The following is a 15,541-nucleotide window of genomic DNA, read 5'->3' as shown; positions in this document are numbered from 1 at the left end:
AGGTTAATTAATTGCTTTGGATGAAATTTCTAATTGTTTTATTCTAGCTCTATGTGGAAGCGTCGTGAGTACATGTTTGCAATTTGATTTCAGAAATCTGGTGGGATATTTACGTTTGCCGTGCTTTTAAAGACGATACCATTTCTTCGGGTACCTATGAGCGAAAATTTTATTGAGCCTCTGGCTCCATTTGGCCTTTGCCGCCCGGCGAAAGAACAGGTGAAGGCGTGCTTGAATGCGGAGGTTAGAGTGGAATGTATTGAGGAGGGCTTCTGCGTGCCAACATTTCCAAGAGATAAGCTAGAGATAAGCGGGCTTCTTTAGCGGCACTGCCTGTGACTCGAGTGGGTATACATGCAATACCAAAAGAGCAGTCGGGGGTGAGTTCCCACCTCAGTCACTCATTCTCGGCACTACGCGGCCATAGTGCCCATGTTTCTCGAAATACAGTCTACTTCTGCACTATCTTCAGATTTATGTGTCTTTCCTCTATAGAAATTTTGGGCTAAGGATTGCCTTCTGATTAAGGTTTGAACAGTCGGCATCTGTTAGCTTAGAGCAATGTTCACGTCGAACGCACACTGTACTTACCCGTTCTTCGCGAAATTGGCCATGGTCGTGATCATGCGCCTGGACGTGGCCCTTTCCTCATCTGTCGCAAAGTGGGGGTACTGGAAGGGGTACCCGAACAACATGACCATGTCTTCCCCGTGAGTCGCGGTGTCTCCGGCGAACACCGTGAAAGACGGCTTCGGCACGAACACTTGGTGGTACACCTTTGCCCCCGTGCCAGCCAGCTCCTTCCCGAAGGCCAACCCCGCACACCGGAAAAGCATGTCCCCAACAAACTGTACCCACCCCTTGTTTTCAGGATCCGATAGGTCGTACCGCTGGCGGATGGGAGCTAATATGAAATTCACCAAGGACGGGTCCACGCCGGGAAAATGTGATGGAAAGGCCCTTTGAAGCATCTCTGCGGTGATCGGCTCCCGCTTTTCTATAACGCCTGGCATGAGGCTCTGGAGGAAAGCCATTCCCTCGCTTTGTGTGGCGCTTATCATAGCATCTCGCCCACGAAATGGCAGAAACCACTCCTCCAGCGCTTGCAGGCCTCCGGGGAAGACGGGGCCTTCGATACTTGGCATCATGGAACCTCCCAAGGAGCCGGCGCCCTTTCGAATTTCCGACGCGTTTAAGCACCGGAGACATTCCAATTGGCTCGCGACGGCCTTTGCCTGGCACCCAATGTTGGCCGCAATTTCGGCGAAGTAGCCTTCTGCACGTTTGCCTTTGTTGCCATCTATGGGCGTGCTCATGGTACCGCTCATCAGGTACGCCCTGCGGAAAGAGCCGTGTCTCGCCACGAGCGGGCTAGTCATTAAGAGCGAGACCGTGATGGCGCCAGAACTGTGTCCGGCCAGGAGGATGCGCTCTCTGTCGCCCCCGAACTGCTCGGCGTTCTCATGCAGCCAGCGGAGCGCCAGAATCTGATCGTGCAAGGCCATGTTGCCGGCCACGTCCCCAGTCCCGGAATTGAGGTAGCCAAACACCGAAAGGCGGAAGTTTGGCACTACGACAAGCACGTCTCCGATCGCGGCGATGAAACGACCGTCGTAGATGTCGTAGCTGTTGCCACCGCTAGAGAAAGAGCCACCATGCAACCAGAAGACGATGGCGCGTCTCTGGGCCCGCTGCTCCCCGACGCATGATCCCGGCACCCAGACGTTGACGTGAAGGCAATCTTCGGTCGTATTGGACGCGTCGATGACGACGTTTTTGGGCAGGCGTTTAGTTTCCTGGAAGCAAGGCGGTCTCTTGTACGACGCGTTGAAGACACCGGTCCAGAGGGCGGCGCATGTCGGTGGCGCGAACCGCAGCTTCCCGAGCGGCGGTTTGGCGAAGGGGATGCCGTAAAACGCCACCGTGCTGTATACATTTCCCTTGTCGGTGAAGCGGGATAGGGTGCCCTCAACCTGTCCCCTCGTCGTCCCGACGATTAAGCACGGAGCTTGGGCTCCTTTCGAAGCCCTTGGAACTGGCACGCCTTCGTAGGCTTTCGTGAGTAGGATCGTAGCAATGACAGCAACCACGAAGGCTATCACAAACCCTCCGAGGACGCAGGACAGTGGCCTGCAGAGACAAGTGAGAATAGCGTTCACTGTTATAACATTAAGCGAAATGCATATGGGCACTGAAGCAAAGTTCGATACTAATAACAAAATGTGAAGGTGCGTCACTCGCGCGTTTGTTCTGTGTTGCCTCCAGCAGTCGTTTCTTTGCAGGTTGCGCCCAGGCCACCGTGCATTATGGCGATGCTGAAGGCTGTGATGTTCGAAGAGGAGCACTGAATTTTACAGCGAAAAGGTACGTTTTTGCTTGTAGATATACAACTATTAAGACCACAAGCAAACAAGAAACGGCCACGTTGGAGCGCACAGGGTGGACTACTAGCGTGATCTAGCGTTTTCGAGCCCGTTTTTCTAGATTTGATCCGCGAAGTAAGAGATATAAAAATATCTCGGGGCACTTGCGTAGCCTTACGTGTTTGAAGCTGAAAGGGTGAGATTAAGTTTGTGGCGTATGCCTTTTGTATACACGTCGAACTTTTGACACCGAAGCCACGCTATTTCAAGCTCCTTTACCCACCCTTAATGGGGCACTGACACAAAAATTTTGCATCTTGTTTTTTTTTGTTGCGATAAGTAGCTAGTGACCTACTTATAATCTGTAGAAACCTCATTTGCTTCAGCGTGTGACGGTTGTTTAATTAGAGGCATTTTCAATGCGGCCAGTCGCAGTTTCGATTTCAGCGAGTGCCGCGAAACGATGGATTTTGTGGATTTTGTGTGAACAAAGCTGACCACGTGACCATCGGAGGGATATCACAAAGCAGAGCCGCCGTAGCACTGTCGAATCCGCATCGACGGCAGTTTCTGCGAATGCCCCCACGTACTGATCTCGTGAGGCGCTTAATTAAAAAGCGACCGTGGATGTGACGCAGGCGCTGCGAGTGCAAATGCTACCGCGGCAAAAGAACGACGCGCGACGCTCGAGACGGTGGGTGGCAAGACGCGCGCTGGGAGCAGCCGGCCGGTCTGCCTACAGGTCCGCATACAGATGTGTTCGGCTCAGCACTGCGGCGGATATTTGAGTGCCGCTCTCGTAAGCGGTGCAGATGACAATTTTTAATGCAACCCGCCATCGCATCATTAACTCCTTTCTCATGTAAGCCACCATGGTCGGGACTTGGGGACAATTTCGTGCAGCGGTAACAAGCTATCACTCGAGCTACCTGCGCCGGCCTGGGCCACTTCGCGGCCGTGGCCGCCGCCTGCACAGCGACCGTGCGGCTAGCTCAGGGAGCTTTTCGTGCCTCCGGCGCGTTTTCGTATCCAATGGTAATAAACAGTAATAGAAACAAAGTGCCTGGGATCGCTGTAGAACTTTGGTCGCGGCCAGCTGCCCGATTAGCTGACGAAATCACGGCGCCTCCGCCGCCAACGATCGGGTCGTTCGTTCTCGAGAGCAGAAGCTCCGCCCTCCGGCCCTCCGATTGGAGCGGCGAGCAGGGCGAGCCGGCAAAAAACGCCGGTAGTGCGGAAGCGGCAAACACAAACTCGTGACGTGTTTGGATGTTGTTTATTTACAATTGCGCGTGGTCCTCTGCTGGCTGCTCGGTTGCGTTTCGCACACTTCAAAATTGATTTTAAATATGTTCTAGGCTGTATTCGCCGCTGATATTTTGCAGATGATGTATATGTGTTCCCACCAATCTATCTCCGAAGTTATCTCGCCTTCAAAATTTTGTGTCAGTGCCCCTTTAACCACCTCATCCGTGTAAATCCACCTGAGTTCTTCCTAAGCTACCGCAATTAATCTAAATATATCTTATGCCACTTTAATCCGCATAATACCCGCAAATCCGCTGGAATTCGTTTTATTTCGGTTTAGTCGTGACGTGTTAATAATTAGTACCAATCACTAATTGATCATTTCCAACATAATTTATTTTTATCTTTTTAATTGCAACTCAGTTTGTCTTTATGGACCGTTCTCCGTTTCAATCCTGCGTTATTCACATTACCAATCATTATTGTCAATCGCTAATAAATCAAGTTCAAGGTAAGCATTATTCATCTCGTACACAGGACTGGAATGGTTTTGTTCCCTTCTGGCCTTTCTTGGGTTTTACAGCTAAGATCTGTAGGAGTGCCTTCAGCAGCGGTCTATGTCCGCCCGTATAACGTCTCGTCGACATTGAAAATAATTTCGTCTCCAGTTTTTCGCGAATGCTCTGTATCGCTCGATGCAATGTCAGAGCCTCGGAAAGAATCATACTGATATTGGCCCCTAAGACGACTCAACCAGTACGTCATCTAATCTTATTTCTGGCCATAATTAGTTCTTTCACAGCGATGTTGCAAACTTTGCAGAATTCCCGTCTGCTGTAAATGCATGACGGTGTACGGAGGGAGCACGGTTATGGAAAAAGGTTGTAAGGCTTGCTTTAGAGAAATGATCCGCAAAATACGTGACAAAAGCAGCTAAGGCATCGTTACCTTTAAGCGGAATTTTTACATAGAGGAGGTTAACAGGGCAGCCCAACGGCGAACAGGGGATAAGCGCGCGACATGGGTCTGGCACTAAGAAGCGAAACCCGCAGAAACGTTTTTGATGGCGCATGTCTTTCTGTCATCTGCGCATATGGGAAGAGCTGTGCCCGTGGCGCCGATTTCAAACAGCTTTCAAAGCATTCGGAGCAGCCTGCTCGGCCGACTACAGGCATGCTTAGGATTAGAGCCACAGCGGATATTCCATGGCCACTTTCACAAGTGGCGCGGGTGACGATTTGTAGTGTATTTTAAAGCAAAGCGTTCTACCTCTACCAGCCAACGGTTCTTCCGCGGCGTGCGGGACAGTTACCTCCCAACAAGGCGGCGGCGGCAACGCGGGGGGGAGCGGAGCACAATATAGATTGCGCGGCGAATTACCCAGCGTTCCCCGCGCGGAGATACGTGCTCGCCGGCGGGCGCGTCGGCGGTACGGCTTTGTCGTCTGCTTTCGCGACGGTTGTTTTGGGCCTGTTTTGGCACAGCTTCGCGTGCATTGCGCGGTAACCCGCACCCGACAGAATTAAGTGGTCGTACCCCAAAGATACCTTAAGGATTGGTTTGCAGGGCGGGAAATAAAATGTACAAACCACATACATACGGGCGATAGAGAAACGCTGCATTTTGCGCACGGCTTTCCCCGAATGGCACTCCATTTTATAAATTGGTGAATACCAATTCCTTTGTATTTTAACAGGTATTACAAAAGGCGAAAGGAGCAACTGGTTCTGATAAATAGCGATTATAAAAGTTCCCTCAGCTTTCTCGCAATTGTCAATCGTACTAAACTAAGTTTTAATCGGTATAAATGAAAATCACTAAGCTCACATGCCGAATTGTTTCAGTGTCTGCGCTTGAGTCTCGCCGTTGTGTAGCGCCGAGCTAGCACATCAGGATGGCTAGGTTCCGCTGTCGCACCCTTCAAAAGACGCTCCTCTCCGTTTTCTTTCTCCCGACTCACGGCCGGGCTACAGCGGGGGCGTTCTCAGCTCCAGCCCGGCCGTGGCCGACGCTGCTGCTGCGCTCGGGACGCTGCTCCCGCGAATTCCAGGTAACGGCTGGCAGAATCCCTGGTTTGACTCTTTGTAGAGCCACGTGTGGGTATTGCAGTGACGTCGCATGGGCAATTGCTGTGGTTTTCGTTTATAGCTTTGCTTTTCAACCACCTTGAATGCGTGGACTGGAGCCAATTTTTTCAGCCCCATTATCAGCTCTTCTAGCGCAAGTTTTACGTTGCTTGCGCATTAAGTTTTATTTTAAATGCAGAGCATTTCAGTAACTCACGATGTCACCCGCGTTGGCGTCCGTAGTCCGCACCGTCGTTGTCCCTACTATACAAAAAAAAATTACAATCCGTCGCCAGCTTTCGATCCCTCGACCCTGCGGGCGGGACGCAATGTATGCAACGCTCTACCCACTGCGCCACAAGGCCGACACAGAATGGAAGGCTACGGACACGCCTTATATCCTTGACTCATTCAAATTACTGCTGACGAGCGCTCTCTCGTCAGCAGTTGCCACAAGTGCAACAACATTAACGTAACGCAAACTACTTAACGTCGTGCGCCCCCGGAAATGCTCTGCATTTGATCGTGCTCCTCGCGAGGGGGATGTTGACTCTACCTCTTGCAAAGACCGAGTACAACCGCCAAGAAGCCGAGAACAAGGTCCCACGAGCGGCGCGCGCGCTATAGTGCCTGGAATATACAGTATATTCTAGGCACTATACGCGCGCCATGGACTGGTGGCGCCATCTGTCAGATGCGACGCGAACTACTTTTTTCGAGCGGTAACCCGCTTACCGTGCAAGTCGTATCCGCCGATGCGTGGTGCGCGGCTCGCTTTCCCGCGCAGGAGATACTATTTGCAGTTAACGTTCAAAGACGCAGTTGCGAAGCATTGCCGAGTGGCGATTTCTCGCTCCTGTTAATGGGAAGGTGAAGCATTTTGAAAAAAAAAAAAAGAAAATGAGCTGAGACCCTGGTTTATGTTGTTTTGAGCGCCCTGATTGCTAATAAGACCTTGAAACCCATGATAAGTAAACCCAAATATACTACATTCTGTAAAGCACGCGCTTCCTACTGAGAAGGGTGCGGCCTTCTTTTTGGTGAGGTCTAATTTTAAGGACGACTCAGCGAGCAATGGAACGGAAAATGATAGGTGTAACATTAAGGGACAAGAAGAGAGCGGAGTGGATCAGGGCACAAACGCGTGTTAAGGACATATTAGTAGAAATTAAGGAGAAGAAATGGACGTGGACAGGGCATGTAATGCGAAGGCAATATAACCGTTGGTCATTAAGGGTAACAGAGTGGATCCCTAGAGAAGGCAAGCGTGGCAGAGGGCGGCAGAAAGTTAGATGGGCAGATGAGATCAAGAGGTTTGCGGGGATAAATTGGTGGCAGTTAGCACAGGACCGGGGTAATTGGAGAATAATGGGAGAGGCATTTGCCCTGCAGTGGGCGTAGATAGGCTGGTGGTGGTGATGGTGGTGGTGATAGTGATTTGAAAGAAACCTTTGTAACATCATTGGAGGACGATCTCCTAACGGCGCTTCCCTTCGCCATGATGTACAGCCTTTGGCGAAATTTTCTTGGCCATGCCAGAAGAGCATAGGCAACCAAAAATTCAAAGTACAAGCTTACCTCTCGTGCAAGGCTGAAATGCTTTATGCCAGGAAGCTGGAGAAAACGCTTATGTTTCTTGATGTCATAAAATATTGTGGCCGCGTTGAACATTTAGCTTTAGCTTTGAATGCTCTGTGGCGGACATTACTATGGCGTGGCCTAGCAAGCTATGTCAAAGACTGTACCTTGCAATTTAGCCTCCACGCGAGTAGAGTTCATTGGCTAGCCAGCTATCCCCAATATTTGTTGAAGTATTGCAGAGTTGGGCTTTGTTTTACATTAGGAACAACCACAGAGCAGTCCCTGTCAGTGGCATCGGCCGACGGCTTTCATCAGGACTATGTCTACCATGAACAAAATCCATAGAGCACATATACTGCGTAGAATACGGTGAATTACCACGCCAATATCCACCACGGTGGCTCAGATAATGCGGTGCGCTGCTGAGCTCCAAGACGCAGTTTTGAATCCGGCCGCGGTGGCGGTGTTCCGGATGGACGCCAAAAGAGGGAACATCACTGGGTCGACATTTCGGCTCACGTTGAAGGTCCACAGGGGGTCAAAATTATCCCTGAACTATGGCACGCCTCATAGCTCTAGAGCGCTAAGCACCAGAAAGTACCACGCAGCCGTTTATTTCCGTGTAAATATTTACGCTGGGGCCTTACCGGCATTTATAATCAACGTACGAGTGAAAAATCGTTACGTACACAACCCTATCACATTGACATACTGTACGCGTATGGCGCCAACAGCACTCGTGGATGCATAAACGAACTACGTAGCCGAGCTGTTTGTTTGTTGGCTTCTAGCTGCCACCCCTCCCCTTCCTCACCCTCCCTCTTCCCCCTAGTGTCTTTGGAGAGCGGTGCCAGAGAGCCTCGTCAGTCCAGGTTAGTTTCCGGGATTTATTTCCGGTTAGTTTGAGTTACCGTATTTACTTGATTCTAAGCACCACCTTTTTTTCCACGATTGCGATGCCCAAATTTAAGTGAGGGGGATGCTTACAACAAAAAAAAAACCTAAATGGCCTCCCGCCCCGCCATTTTTTCGCCTCCGCATCTCAGCGGGACAGCGCAAGGAATAACGTTTTACCGTATTTTTGCGCGTATAACCCGCCCCTGCATATAATCCGCCACCCTTTTTTAGCCCGCCAGAAAAAAAAAAAAAAAAAAACCCGCGTATTGCCAGCTCATTCGATACAGGAATGGCTGCGCCAAAGCTACTCCTCAAGCAACCTATCACATACTACGTAGAGCGAAAAGGGTAAATTTAGCAAGTAGAATACACTGACTGCTAGGGGAAAGCCACAATTTACTAATCAAATTCAGTTGTTAGAGTGCAATCGCCATTGCGTTTTCTTCCTTGGATAGGATAGGATGGTGTTTTGAGCAATCGCTGCCATTGAAGGCTTAGTCAGTGTTACTGCGTAGGATCACCGCGGCAAAACGCGCATTGCCGTGAAGCTGCACTAAAGGAAAAACCCCGGATATTATCCGCACCCCTACTTTGCCATTGAAATTTTCGCGTTTTCGGTGCGCGTTATAGGGGCGAAATTACGTTCAGAACAAAAATAATAGGTACAATGAACCTACCGCTTACGTCTGATACTCAGTCACCTTCACTGCCATTAAAATTCGCGGCGCGGCTTGCGCCACCGTTCCTAGAATCCCCCAGTAGGTCGTCTTTTGTTCCGTTGAATTGGTTTGCAATTTCAAATTTCATAAACGACTTGACAACAACGTCAACTTCGGCCCGCTTTCACGTTTCTTAAATTCACCTTGTTGTGGCTGCTTAGAAAAGGGGGTGCTCGGATTCGATAGCAAACTTCTTTTTTCAATTTCCCCCCTCGAAAGTTGGGAGGGTCCTTAGAATCGGGCGTGCTTAGAATCGCAAAAATACGCTACATTGATTCGTTCCTGCTAGTGAGCACTAGAGCCCAAGCAAACGCAGTGCGTTTATAAACGCGGGCTTTCAATATTTTCTGGGCGTGTACGCCCACACATTGGCTATCGCCAGGTTTTATGGGCATGCATGCTTCAGATTTCGTCCACAGTGAGCGATGTTATTTTAACCGGGGGAATTCCATACGTCAGACGTTACTCTTTTTGCCCCCTACGGCGTAAAAGAAAGGCCCACTATACCCGGCGTGCATTGCTAAGGAACCGCCTCTGAACTTTGCTGCGGCCACTATGAGAAGCGTGAATACTATTAGTTGAATCAAGGGGTCGATATTTTGCTCATATGCCTGGAAAAGCAACTAAACCCGTCGCTGTTTTTGATAGCAGTACTTAACGTTTTCAGTCTTAAGTTTTGACTGTGCTTGTACTTTATTAATACCACGAAAAGCGTTACTGATACCAAACTGTAGTAGAGTATCTTCGTCATGCTACACCCCAAACAATACAAAACGTAAGCTTACGGCTGACTCAATCGCCAACTTAGCATGCTCACAAGAACACGTTTCCCAAAGCTGTAGAATGGCCTTAAACAACTTTGTTATCTTGAATTCATTAAGCAGTATCATGTAAAAAGTACTGCTGTCCCTTTATTTTCTGGGATTTCCGATCGTTTAAAACTAGAAGCCGAGTTTTATTGGTCACCCTATTTTCACAGACTATGACACAACACGGCCGAGAAGTCTCTTGGTTAGTCCTGGAAATATGGTGCCGTCGTGTTTATTCAAGCCTATCGCAACCATCCAAAGCGTAGAATGCAATGTGAATGGCGATCATTGCGCCGGTTTGCGCCGTCAATGTGGGGACAGAGAACGACAAAACATAAGAGTAGGAAAGAGAGCATATGGAGAGGGTGACTTCAGGTGAAGACCCATGCCGGCGGCGTCATTCGAAGCGGATGGGATGCTTCCCGAAGCGTCCCATCCCCGCTTGTAGGCGCTGTAATACGGGGGCGCGGGAAGTGCAGGGCCGAGTGGGTGGCAAAAGTGCACAATGGGAAGGACGGCGACGAAATGGCCGATACTGGGGCTCTTCGATTTGCAGTCTCGGACTCACCGCGGACTCCCCGAGAAGCAGTCCGGCATTCGATTTTCCCATGTATCCCCATGGCTTCGGGGAATCCTCCGACTACCCGCTGACTATCCGCGGTGATTCCGAGGTGGTAAATCGAAGAGCCCCACTGGTGGACGACAAATGGAGCGACAGAAGGTACACAATGCCACTGCTAGGGTAAGATCTCCCCCTTTCGTTACACATGTCGACAAAAGACGATCGTCTTTGTCAACATTTGTCAAGTAAATGCCTGCCGTCGCTTTCCGGCTCACCTTTCATGTTGTTCCTCTAGGCGTCGCGCTCCTCCCAAGGTAGAAGCGATAAAGGTTTGCTTAAGTCAATTTAAATTTACCGCGTTCCACTGCTCCTGGCCGGGTGCCTTCATGTCAGCGCTGCCGTACGGCAGAGACGCGCGTGAATCGAGGCGCCCTACTACAACGTTTATTTGAACCGCGTTGCCCCAGTCCACGTGCATTCGAAGCAGAACGTGCAATTTTTGTAGTGGGACCTTTCATAACGGTTGCCGCTTGATTTTTTAAAACGCCGCCAGAAGCTATAGTGGCGCGGGTGACAGCTGGCGAGAGTGATTTTTTTTCTGCAGTGGATGTTGTATTTCATTTCGCAGAAAATCAAGCGTGTATGAATTTTTTATAAAGTAACACTGTAAATATTGCTGGTGTATTTTCTGCCTCATATTTGCGTGACGTCTTGTTCTTGTTCAACAATATTGACAAGTATGGACATATAAACCGTACTTATCCGTTAGATTTGGCCGTGAGTATATAAGGCTATTGCGCAGACTTCCTTTCATTTTGACCGGCTGGCTGAATCGAGTCAGACAGATAGAAAGGCAGACAGACAACAATTTCTGAGTTTAAGTAGCCCAAGAAAGAGTACCGTCTTTAAAAAACGGGACTAAAATTCGAGCGCAAAGCATAGTTGGCACAGCATGAGAGGCATGGGCGAGAAATGCCGCGCCTACAGTTTCAAAATGGGAGCAAGGCGTGCCCATGGTGCTAGTCCACAAGTTAGCGAGGAAGCGATATGCGATGCTAATGTTTTCATGAAGACTCGGCAGTAGATTTTCGATTTAAGTTTTTTTTTTTTTACGATTGTTCGCGTAGCGTCCTGAATCAGAGCACCTCCTTACCATTTCATTACCCGCAATGGCGCTTGCATATAGTGTGCTTCTTTTCACGGGTTGTAACCGAACTAAACTGCGAAAGATGGAACTCACAAACAGACATTCCGGGAACGGGAATTCGGAGACTTCGCCATGTCGTCAGTCTTGTCTGGGCTGGTGCCGGCAGTTCAGGTGCTTATGCCTTGCTTCGTGAAAGTTGTTGTTGTTGTTGTTGATCCTGATAATTAATGGGGGCTCCCAATTTCTTCTTCGTCTCTTTCCTCTTCGTCTTCCACTTCCACGAATAGAAAAAAACAATATTACGTTTATTGCATAAATACAGGTAAGCGTAGTTTGATGTGGGACAATGAATAATTACTAAACGGGGAATGAGAGTAAATGTAGGCAAGAAAATATGAGTTGCCTTCAGCCCTGATATCCTTCAAAAATGGCTCCGCCCTGTACCACTAGCACACTGTTTTGTCTTTTTTGTCACTCTCAGATGCTGTATACAGTCAAACCCGTTTATAGCGAAATGCAATATGCGCAGCGATTAGTTCGATATATCCAATAGTTCGATATAGCCGAACCCGCCTATAACGAACTTATTGTTACAAGTTCGCAATCCGCGGGACCCCCCCCCACCCTCCGCCACCCCAACTCCACCATCACCAAATGCAGAAACGCACACTGTAAAGCAGTCATTACCATACCCAAAATAATCCATTTATTGCAAGTAATAAAGCTACTTTCCTCCTGAACTGCCTACTTTGCAAAGAAAAAAGCGGTGATTTTTGTTTTCACTTTCGTTTTGGCGGCTTCAACTAGCAGAGCATTCTCTACACGAAACATTGTTTGCACCAGTTCGCGTCCGCGCCCTCCAAAGTTCGAGTCCGCGTCATCCAAAATCTAAGAAGCATTGGCGGAGCACATCGACTGCCGAAAGCGCTCCTTTATAAGCGTCGGACGGCTTTCATTCGCGACATCATCGGGAACGTGGGGGAGCTCTTCCCACAGTTCACCGATGGTGCTGTCTTGGTCCGGACTCGTTGACTGAGCGGGTTCCGACGTGAGTCCCGCGCATAGGAAACAGTTACGGAAAGTGCCTGGCGTCAAGTCGTCCGTGCGAGGCGCAATGTCTCAGTCGCAACTCTTGCTCCGTGGTCGCGGCCAATCCACATCTCAATCGCCGCTCTGAGACCGTGCATTTCTGCGGTCATTCTAGGCGCGCAGAGTTCGATATATAGGATGTGAACTTCGTTATAAGGAATATGTTTCCCATGTATTTCGGAAACTGAATTATTTTTGTTCGATATATAGCATAATTCGCTCTATCCGGGTTCGTTATAGCCGGGTTTGACTGTACTTGCCCCCTTCACTTGGCATTGTCGCACGTTTAGGGGTGAGAGAGAGAGAAAGGACTTTATTGGATCTCCTGCAGTCGGGGACGGGTCAGGCCTCGCAGGCATAGAGTTAATACTACTGCTCGCAGGGCTTCACCGTCCCGTAGTCTTCGCCGCTCACTGCGGCGTCGGACCGACCCCGAGGCCTGCGTCTGGTCGGCGCGGGCTACTTGGAGTGCCGCCGCTGTCTCCCCTAGCCCTCGCTCCCGCAGGAGGAGGCCGAGAGGAGTGCGGGTTCTCCTTTCGCCGTTGCTTGCCCAGTGCAGCCTCGAGCCGCTGGATAGCCCTTAGCTGGTGTTCGCGCTCCGAAGAGCCGATCGAGTCCGTAACGTCCGGAGGGAGGGTCGGCCTGCCGTCACTCGCGTCGTGTCTTTCACAACCCCACATCAGGTGGGTCAGGTCCGCGGTCACTCGCGCACAAACACTGCACACACAGTCTTCATACAGGTCCGGGCACACGTGGCGCGCGAGCGCCGGCGTCAGCACCGTCCGAGTCTGTAGTTGCCGCAGAAGCACGGCCTCCCTCCTCGCGAGCCCCGGATGGGGCGGAGGGTAGGCCCGCCTCTCTTCCCTGTACCAGCGCAGCGTCGCGCCGTACGTGGTCAGGGGTTCCGCGTCGTAGTCTTCTCCTTCTTCGCTCGATTCCTCGTCGACGTCGGCGTCCGTCGCTGGCGCGGCTCGGCACGTGGCGAGATCACGGGCCGCGGCGTCGGCTACCTCGTTGACGTTTCGGTGGCCGTTGCGGAGCTCCCGGCCCATGTGAGCCGGAAACCACCGGATGGTCGTGCTGGTGTTCCTGCGCTCTCCCTCTCTGATGCCGGAAAGGACGCGCATCGTCGTCTTGCACACCGTGCCCCTGGCGAAGTTGGCTATCGCGGACTTGGAGTCGCTGAACACCGTCTTCGTCCCCGGGTGGAGCAGGGCCAGCGCGATCGCCGCCTCCTCCGCCTGTCTGGCGGACTTGGCGCGCACGCTGCCGGCGCTCAGTAGTTCTCCCGTGGCGGCTCGCACCGCCACCACCGCGTAGGTGTCGTCTCGGTCCCGATGTTTGGAGGCGTCCACGAACACCGCATCGCCTCTCTCGTTGTACTCCTTGGCGAGCGCCCACGCCCGCGCCATTCTCCGTTCCGAGTTCCGTCCCGGCGCGGCGTTCTTCGGGAGCGGGGGCATCACCACGCTGTTGGCTATGTCGTTTCGTAGCGGGATCAGCTCGTCCTCCTCCTCGAAGGGGCAGCCCAGTCCTACGCGTTGCAGCAGTCTCCGGCCCGTCCGGGTCGACCCCAGGCGTTCCAGCTGCGCCACTCTCTGCGCCTCGCTGATCTCCGCGAGCGTGTTGTGCACTCCCAGAGACGCGAGGGCCGCGTTGCTCGTGCCGTTGAGTAGGCCCAGGGCCGCCCGGTATGACTTGCGGATCGCCGCGTCGATCTTGGCTCGTTCCTTGGTCCTCCATTCGTGAAACGCTCCCACGTAAGCCACCTGGCTCACGACGAACGCCTGCAGCAACCGCAGCAGGCTCGCTTCTCTCATGCCGCGCGCTCGCGTCGCCAGTCGCTTGACGAGGCGCGTGGCGATGCCCATCTTCGTGATCAGCCGTTACACGGTGGTGTTGTTGTAGCGGCGGCTCGCGTCCACGTGCATGCCGAGAACGCGTATGCTCGTCGCCTTGGGTATGGCCGTGCCGTCGCTCGCTCGCACCACGATGCTGCGCTCCGCTTCGGCCGACGCCTTCTTGTGATACCGGCCCGACGGGGGCACGATCAGCAGCTGCGACTTTTGCGGGGCGCACCGGAGACCCGTTCCGCGCAGACTCTCCTCGATGCCGTCCACCGCCTCTTGCAGCGCCGACTCGATGTGGCCGTCGCTGCCGTCCGACACCCACAGCGTGATGTCGTCGGCGTAGATCGTATACTTTACACCGGGCAGCTCGTCCAGGCGACGGGCCACGCCGATCATGACCAAGTTGAACAACAGCGGCGAGATCACCGAGCCCTGCGGCGTGCCGACACTGCCCAGCTCTCGCTCTTCTAGTTGCGTTTGGCCCACCTCCAGTCGGGCCGTGCGGCCGGTTAGGAAAGTCCGGATGTAGTTGTAGGAACGCTGTCCCAGGCCGAGCCGGGACACTTGGGCCAGGATCGCCGAGTGCTTCACCTTGTCGAAGGCGCTCTGCAGGTCCAGGCCCAGGATGGCGCGGTTGTCCGAGGTCGGCCTCGTTGGCGGGGCGAGCACCTCGCGCTGCAGCAGTAGCATCGCGTCCTGCGTCCCCAGACGCGAGCGGAATCCCAGCATCGAGTCGGGTACAGGTCGTTCGTCTCCAGGTACCGCTGCCACCGGTCGTTGAGAACGTGCTCCAGCACCTTCCCCACGCACGACGTGAGGGAGATGGGGCGCAGGCTCTCTATGCCCGGCGGCTTGTTGGGCTTGGGAATGAGTATCGTCTTGGCCGTCTTCCACTGTCACGGGAGGCTGCCGGCTACCCAGCGCTCGTTAAAGTACTTCGTGAGTGAGGTTACGGCCGCGTCGTTCAGGTTGCACAGCGCCTTGTTCGTGACTCGGTCCGGGCCCGCCGCCGACCGGCAGTTCAGGGCCTGGGTCGCGCGCCGGACTTCCCACTCCTCGATGTCTCTGTCGAGCGAGGGGTTGGGCGGGCCGGCATATTCTCCGTGCCGTTCTCTCGCGGTCTCGGGAAGGTAGCGCTCGTTGAGACTCTTGTGAACCTCCCGCTCCCCGAGCTCCTTCGTCGCCGCGTACATGATCTGCGCGAGCCGGT

The 15,541-nt window shown here is 52.4% G+C and overlaps 1 protein-coding gene across 1 annotated transcript in view; it reads right to left on the bottom strand.

Moving 5' to 3' along the window:
- Positions 1 to 587: 587 nt before the first annotated feature.
- The window catches only part of LOC144175541 (acetylcholinesterase-1-like), a 65,689-nt gene continuing 50,735 nt past the window's right edge, over positions 588 to 15,541 (bottom strand). The window contains exons 3-5 of the mRNA XM_077704614.1: positions 15,335 to 15,527; positions 13,883 to 14,015; positions 588 to 2,130 (exon numbers count right to left, since the gene is read on the bottom strand). Of these exons, the coding sequence (XP_077560740.1) occupies positions 588 to 2,130; positions 13,883 to 14,015; positions 15,335 to 15,527 (1,869 nt within the window). The remainder of the gene's footprint in view (positions 2,131 to 13,882; positions 14,016 to 15,334; positions 15,528 to 15,541) is intronic.

The sequence above is a fragment of the Haemaphysalis longicornis genome, unplaced genomic scaffold (assembly GCF_048455015.1).
Source record: "Haemaphysalis longicornis isolate Haplotype H1 unplaced genomic scaffold, Haemaphysalis longicornis Haplotype H1 scaffold_3, whole genome shotgun sequence".
Lineage (NCBI taxonomy): Eukaryota > Metazoa > Arthropoda > Arachnida > Ixodida > Ixodidae > Haemaphysalis > Haemaphysalis longicornis.
Note: the sequence above shows the minus strand (reverse complement) of the source record. Positions and strands in the feature narration are given on the sequence as shown.